Source organism: Durio zibethinus, chromosome 13, assembly GCF_047325235.1.
Source record: "Durio zibethinus cultivar Kanyao isolate XHJ-2024 chromosome 13, ASM4732523v1, whole genome shotgun sequence".
NCBI lineage: Eukaryota > Viridiplantae > Streptophyta > Magnoliopsida > Malvales > Malvaceae > Durio > Durio zibethinus.
Genome location: NC_143174.1, coordinates 7,955,907 through 7,964,187, shown reverse-complemented (window position 1 = coordinate 7,964,187; position 8,281 = coordinate 7,955,907). Strand labels below are relative to the sequence as shown.

General features: G+C 28.6%; 1 protein-coding gene across 1 annotated transcript; it reads left to right on the top strand.

The window, feature by feature from the left end:
* The first annotated feature begins 785 nt into the window (after positions 1-785).
* LOC111304016 (AP2/B3 transcription factor family protein) lies at positions 786-1,847 on the top strand. Its single transcript, XM_022900543.1, has one exon. It carries the CDS (start codon positions 786-788, stop codon positions 1,845-1,847), a length of 1,062 nt encoding a protein of 353 aa, XP_022756278.1.
* The last annotated feature ends 6,434 nt before the right edge of the window (positions 1,848-8,281 follow it).

The window sequence follows — 8,281 nt, the reverse complement described above, 5'->3', positions numbered from 1 at the left end:
AACATAATTACATTAGATTAATCCAGCAGAATTTGGATTTTGAAACCTGAGATCTGATGGTTACAAAACTTACATGATCAAAACAAAGTAACAAGGCTTCATTAGTGATCATGAACTTATATTTTTGTTAAAATGCAACACATTTGAGCTAATCTATAAAATAGAGGCAGCACATACTATGCATTGCAGCAACTAACATGACACACTGAACAAATGGCATTTTTAGTTAAAGGAACTAATTGAGAGGCTAAGCAATGTATTAGGCATTTTAAGTTGATGAACAAGATCATTATGCCTAAATTAAGACAATTATAATCAAGTCACTCACAGTTTGTTTCAACTTACTAACCCACTAATTATCCTGAGTTAACATTATTTTCAAAGTTTTCAAATAAAAGGAAAAACATTGTTTCTAACCTATTATTTTCATTGGAAAAGCATTTTTCCTGGGAAGTAATATGGTTCTAGCTTGACTGCCAAAGGATACCTAATTATGCTTAGGTTCTTATAGACCCTTCATCTTTCAAACGTAAACCTTCCATTTTCATACAGTAGGATCAATATCTCTGATTGCAGGATTTTCTCCCTCAATCTCTCCTGAATTTTTTGAATCGTTATTTCTTGCTTCAATCGGTGTTGACATGCTTTTTTTAATATTATTATTAAACCCCACCTTGTTCATTTACAATTTCCATTAACTCTTCCATTCCTAGAATTTTTTTCAAATTTGTCTTGTTCTTATTATTATTATTATTATTATTTTTGTTCCTTTAGACCACTCTCTAATGCAAGAAGAAGAATCAAGCATGGTTTTAAATGCTAAATTGAATGTCGCAGCAGCAGGAACCTCAGATTCTGGCACCAGCAACTACAGGTTACGCGCTAGCAAACGTCCCAGGCAAGATAACTGTGCCTCAATGGCAAGCTTTAAAGGGGTTGTGCCACAGCAAAATGGACATTGGGGTGCACAAATTTACGCCAACCACCAGAGGATTTGGCTTGGGACATTCAAGTTCGAGAAAGAAGCAGCTATGGCTTATGACAGCGCAGCGATCAAGCTTCGAAGCGGAGATTCCCATAGAAATTTTCCATGGACTGATCACAACATCCATGAGCCGAATTTCCAAAACCTTTATACCACAGAAGTTGTATTGAACATGATCAGAGACGGTTCCTATCGAGCCAAGTTTGCAGATTATGTCAAGATTCTATCTAAAAATTATGGGAAATTGGACACAAATCTCAACAAAAATTTGATGCATGGTGATATACAATTTTCTTGTATGCAACTTTTTCAGAAGGAATTAACTCCAAGTGATGTTGGCAAGCTTAATAGACTTGTCATCCCCAAAAAATATGCCGTTAAGTACTTTCCATACATTTGTGAGAATGATCAACAAAGTATTGTAAGTAGTGGGATAGAAGACACTGAGCTTGTTTTCTATGACAAGTTAATGACGACTTGGAAATTTCGGTATTGCTATTGGAGGAGTAGCCAAAGCTTTGTTTTCACAAGGGGTTGGAATCGATTTGTGAAGGAGAAAAAATTGAGGAAAAGCGACACAATCACATTTTACACATGTGAGTGCCCTGGTGGGGAAAAAAATGGCCAAAATTTCTTCCTAATTAATGTAAACTATAATGAGGAGAACGTCTTTAACAGATTAGAATCATCAACTCATCAAGATAATTTGCCGGTAGAATTGGAAGTGAATTTGGGGAAGAATTACTACTGCAGATCAGTAGATAACACTCAGTTTAATGAAGACAAAGCCCTCATTGGATTTGAGTCAGCTCATAATGTGGAGAAGAAAAGCATTACCCTTTTTGGAGTACAGATTAACTGACAAAGATAGTGTCCTTTCTTGTTTATTTTGTGCTTTCTTCATTTGGTTTCCACTTATTTCCTCTCTGTCTTTTGTTTACCTTCTTTATGAGGTCACATATGGTTCACTTCAATTCAGTTGTAATTTCATCAGCGGTTATTTAGTTGTATGGAAATGCTAATTTATCTTTGCAATTAGAGTACTGAATATGCTGTTGAATTTGGCTAAATAATTATTCTGGAAATCCGACTTAAACATTTGTAATTCTAACAAGCGAATTTGCCACTGGTTTTAAATAAAGATGTCAATTTTACGATGCGAATGGAACCATATATGTTATCTGTACTGAAATTATGTATATGTGGCAGGTAATAAAATTAATTGAGATCTAAAAAAATTAATTAGCCTGAGACTTTTTTTTTTTTTTTTGGAAAAAATAACTATCTATAATTTGATAATGTAATTTCTCCCATGTTTGGTCAGTTGTAGGGCAGCCTATGGAAATATTTTCCAAACCCGAATTTGCGCATGCCTTAATCATAATCATGCTCCTTTAGAAGGTAGCATTTGGCAATTAAGGCTGCCTGGTTTTTAGTTGATAAATTTCCAAAATTTATATTCACATTCCAAATTCTTTATTTATAATAATGCCACTTTTAATGCAAGCATATTTCGATTCATTACAGGTCAATGCTTGCTATATTTTCTTGTTTTCTTCTCGTTTCCCCGTTCAAAAGTTTGAATAACAGCAATAAAAGTTAGTATGGAAGCCTTCTATTCGAGGAAATCGGCAAGCTCCCCCCAAATTAGGAAAATTCCATTAATAAAACTCTTTGCATTTCAAAGATTTTTTTCTTCATCAAATTTAAATTTGAAGAGTAGAAAATGAAAAATTATTTAGGTAAAGTTTGCTAAAGACAGCTAATAAAAATTAAAACTGAAAACAAAAAGGCAAAATTTTGATGAGAAAACCTTTGAGTTAAATTTAAGATCATATTTTGAATTTTGATACATTTTTTTTTACATTTGACCATATAACATTACTTCTAATAAAATTCAGAACTGAATTTAATTAGTTCATATATTCACTCTTAAAAAATGACTCTAGCAGCTATAAGTGGGAATTCAAATTCTTGTAACTGTAACCATTTTCCTTATACATAGATTGCGAACTCTTTTGTCCTAAAAAACATTACTCTTAATAGGAATCATATATCTTTGAGCATGGATTGAACGGGATGTTACTTTAAATTTTAACTATAAGATATAATTACCTCTTCTTATGGAGTAATCACCGAGGACATAAAGTTTTATTGACATCCATTTGTGTTCATTGCCTCTTTAAACACGTTTCAATATAAGCTAATAATTTAGCGCATGCTTGAGGAGCACACCTTTTTCTTTTTTTTAAGAGGAGTAGTATAAGCTAACTGCAAGAGGCAATTTAGCAGACTTTGATTGTGTAACTGATATTACAAATATATACAAGAGTCATTTGATCTGCAAATGTTACAATTGTGAAAATTTTCACTATATCATGTATATAAAAATAAAAAATTACTTTGGATTTCCACTATATCATGTATATCTAATAAAAATAAACATTTTGAGAAATAAAATATTAAGAAAAAAATTGAAAATATATAGAAATGAAGGGAAATAAGTAGGTGATTTCATAACAAAGAAATTTGTTGGGAAGTGATAAGGACGGGTCGATATTATACTGTGCAGCAGTTAAATTATTAAATTATTTTTGGTTGAAAAAAATTTAGGAAAATTATCTAATTAAAAGATCATTGCATAATTTCAAAAAAATTTTATATTAAATTTTTAAATAATAAAAAAAGTACAGCTGACACTAAGAATGACAATAGATCATTTATCCACTAATTTTTAAATAGCCGTATTTGAATCTTATTAATTTTTATTATATCAAAATCCATTAATTATCCGATTAAATTTGAGTACAATTATCTCAATTTTACTCTAATTAAATAAGGATTATCTATTAAATATTTGAATATAAGATATCTTATTACTTAAAATTTTTGTTAAAATATAAAATAAAAAAAATTGAATTTAAAATTTAAGTTTACTATTAATTAATAACAAATAAATGTTATTTGTTGAGGATTGTACTATTCCACAAGTATAAAATTTTATATATTTTAAATATGTAAATAGATAACGAATTCGGATACAACTTTTGATATGGATTTATGCATAAGATATTATTTATTAAAATTTAAACAGATTCAAATATAAGATATCTAACAAATTCAAATACAAATTTATGTTATGATCGACTTAAATCTTATAAGAGATTTGGATAAAATTTTATTTAAATTAGAATTTGTTAAATATTACTTGATGAAAAAACAATATAGAGAAGAATTTTAAGAGAAAAAAATTTTTAATAGACAAATTAATATGCTTATAAATAATAATTATTTATTAATAAAAAGTATTTAAGTTTTAAAAATGTGCTTATAAATAGGTAAAGTCTTCAGATGATTAAATATGTGAAAAAAATATAAGAAAATTATTGGGTTTTATGAGATAAATACCTCATAAGACTATGAGAGATTGATCCCTTATTTGTATATATTTGAGTGGAATAGAAGAGACTAAGAAGGTTCATATATTTACGATGCATGAATACATGAGTATGTATTTGTTTGGATTGAAAATATTTCATAAGAATAAAAAAAAATAAAAAGATTTATGAGTATTGATTGTGAGTGAGATTGATTTAATATTTGTTTGTAATACTTATCTGTAAATATAAATTGATTAAATTAAATCACATTAAATTACTAGCATTTATTTGATTGATTTGATGATTTGATGATTTTACTTATTTGAATGTTCAATTAATTTGAGTTTTTTATTCAACAATGGGTGTCAAAACTGTTATAATTCTAATAATTTGCACATTAAATATTATTTATTAAAATTTAAATAAATTTGAGTAACGAATATCTAAACGGTAATGTCAAATTCTATCCAAATATGACATAAACCATAAATTTTTTATCCAAATGTAATAATTATTAATTTATTAATATTCAAATATAATAAAATAAAATAACATCAAATATACGATTATTTACTATCTATTATCGTCCCAGCTGACACCAAAAATCGACTTATCAAATCAAAACCTAAGTACTGTCCATTTCAACTTTCGCGTTAATTATGAACAGATAAAGCTGTCTCCCACCCAAGTCTTTTGAATCTCTTTCTTCTCTATTTACACCAAAAATTGCCTTCCACTTTCTCCACCATTCCTCCTTCGCTTATATGCTGCAGACGTGTAACCTTTCTGTCCAGTTTCTCTCAAGATAGTAACCAATTCAACTATTGTTGTTAATTATGACAGTTCGAATTCGTGTGTATCAAAATTGTTTATGAAAAAAAAAGTTCAATTTATAATTTATTCTAACATATAAAACATGGACGACCCCACATTTTATAGGCACAATTGAAATTATATCCGCCTCAATGTTATTTACTCGTCTAATTTGCAAGAATCTTCCCTCTTTAACAACTATGACATGTATGATTTGAATTTGTGCACATGCACACATATAAGCCATACAATGATTATTCAGGGAGCCATACAGTAAATTGAATTGGGAAAGGGGTTCGGACACTAATTTTAATGGCCCTAATTATTATTCTAGAATGGGATAAAAAATTTTAGAGATCATGACCTTATTTGTTAGGGTATTTAAAAATCAACTTTAATTAAATTAATCGATCGAATCAATTTAATTTGATTAATTGATTGTTTATCGAATTAATTTTGATTAATTATCAAAAATGATATTAAATAAATTTCAATTTTCGATTAATTTGATTCAAAAATTGAATTAATGGAATTAACAAAAATTTTAACCGAAATATAATAAATCTATATATAAAACTAAAATATATGAAGTTACTTATTTTATTTCAATTTATTAAAATTTTTAACTTAATACTTTGATATTTGATTTAATGTAATTTAATACTTTGATATTTTTAGCTTAATTTAACTTAATGTATTTTATTATTCGATTAACAAAAAAAATTAATTGAATTAACCAAATTAATTTTAGTAAGTTAATTTTCAAAATCAAAACATTTGGTTCTGTTAACTAAAATAAAATAATTTAATTAATTTAATTTTAAATAATTTAATTTAAAATTAACCAAATCGATTGAATAAAAATTCCAACTATTTGTCTCTCTCGGCTATGCCATGCATATAATAGATATAAATATTTTTAAAATTATAAAGCTGAAAGGGTATTTCTTCTTATGTTTTATTTTTCTATTCATTTTACTTTTATGTTCCAAAATCATTTTTAAGAATACACCTTATTAATATTTTCATTTTTTTATATTCTAAAACTATATTATATATTTTTTACCTTTTAGTATTACAAATCATGAAATATAGACTTTATAAAAACATATTGATGATTTAATACAAAATGTCAAAATCAAATATTTTTTCTTAAATTCTATGGAAGTAAAATAGGATACTAAAAATGGGATGCAAAGAGTACATTACCAATGAAATTGCAAAAATTACGAAAGAACCAGTAAAAATATAGAAGCTACTGCAACAAAGATTCTCACCAAGAGGCAATAGCTAATCCTTAGAAGATGATCAGGTATAATGAAATATATGTTTCTAAAGTTTTGATGCCGGTGAAACCCAGCTGATGCATTTTCTTTCTCACTTCTTTTTCTCTTTTTATTACAAATTTAATCATAATGTTATGAATGATTTTTTTTTGGAACATTTTGAAGTCTTTAATGTGACCTAAAGGTGTCTACTAAGAAAAATTATAATTTCTAACAAATTTTATGACAAACTAGGCATCACAAAGTTTTTTTTATTTGCTTTTGTTGTTTCAAACATTCTTTTCAAAAGTTGTTCAAATTCTTTCACACACACACACACACACATATATATATATATATATATATATATTCATCTTCCTTAACTATTAAGAAGGAAACGGACAGGGAGCAAGGAAAATGAAAGAAATGATATTCCCGGATTTTTCAAAATTCAATCTTCCATAATAAATGATGGAACAGTGAAAGAAAAATACATATTCAACCAATTGAATCCTTTTCATCTCTCTAATTAACTTTTGTTGTCCTTTCAAATTTCATCTCTCGTGCCAAATATGAGGATAATTGTCTCTTTGATTTTTGAGACGGCATTGTGAGTTTGATAATATGGGGATGGCTCCTTTGAATATTAGAGGATGGTTGAGAGGCATCACAATGAAAGTTTGAGATGGCTAATTTATTTCTTTATCATTAAGAGGGTGAATTGAATGAATGTAAGTGAGGATTTTTTTTTTTTGTCTGGAAATACATTCCTGCGATACGGGGTTTGGGGTGGGATGTTAAGAGATTTGAAATAGAATTGCTCTATCAAGTTGGTAATTGAGGTCAATGATTGATTTACTTTGATTGAGGGGTGATGGATTTTATGTTTTTTTTATTTTTTTGAGGGTATGGTTTTGTCCTCTTAAGGTTTCGAGTGATTTTTTTAATTTTTGAGGAGGTCTTATAGGAAATTGGCTTGGTTTAAGTGGTGATTTCTCTTTACAATGGCTAGTGTTAATTTGAAAGTTGATTGGGTTTACTAATTTTGGAGACAGCTTATTCGTGGTGTGGGTTGGAAGAAGAACATTGGTCTGTATGATAGAAAATTGATGAGATTTTACGAGAATTGATTGATGCTCTTCACCTCAGGATTAGTAAGGAGGCAAGATTCTTTGCGGTTTGGTCGACTTGATTTGGAGTTATTAAATCTAATTAGTTCCAACTTTGGTGGTTTGGGTTGCTCTTAATATATGGTTTTTATTTATTTATTTGTTTATTAAGATGTGGTTTTGTTGTCATGCTATCTCAAGAACTGATCGTTTAGAACTTTGGGCGGATGTTCGATAAGATAGTGGTGATTTTTAAATATGATCTTTGCAGATTTTAAAATGGTTGAAGCTTTGGTGGGATAGAAGGAATGGTCTCTTGTTTGTATTGGAAGCTTCTCCTTTTGTTGATTTCCGATGCATTTCCTTGTAGTTCACAACCCTAAATAGTGAAGACACAAGTAAAATTAAACACCTCATAATTTACCTTTGCCTTTTGGTTTTTTGCTTGTCGTAACGATTTTAGGACCGCCAGACGTAAAAATGAGATGTTTTAAAAAAAAAGAAAAAGAAAGAGTCATCACCAATCTTTGTTAGGGTGTGATTGGCCACCCAAAAGTTTATCTTTTTAATAAAATTATAAAAACGAGTTTAGAGTTTATCAAAAAGATAAATTTCGATCTGCGAAAAATCAAGTTGGGTCCGGGAGTCGGTTACGCGTGGGGAAGGATTAGCACTCCCACAACGCCCATAAATTGGTACAATTTAATTATGCGTTATTTTCGATGTTGG

Bases quoted from the DNA above. Each gene is read 5' to 3' on its own strand.
- LOC111304016 (XM_022900543.1), top strand. From the start codon at position 786: ATGCAAGAAGAAGAATCAAGCATGGTTTTAAATGCTAAATTGAATGTC.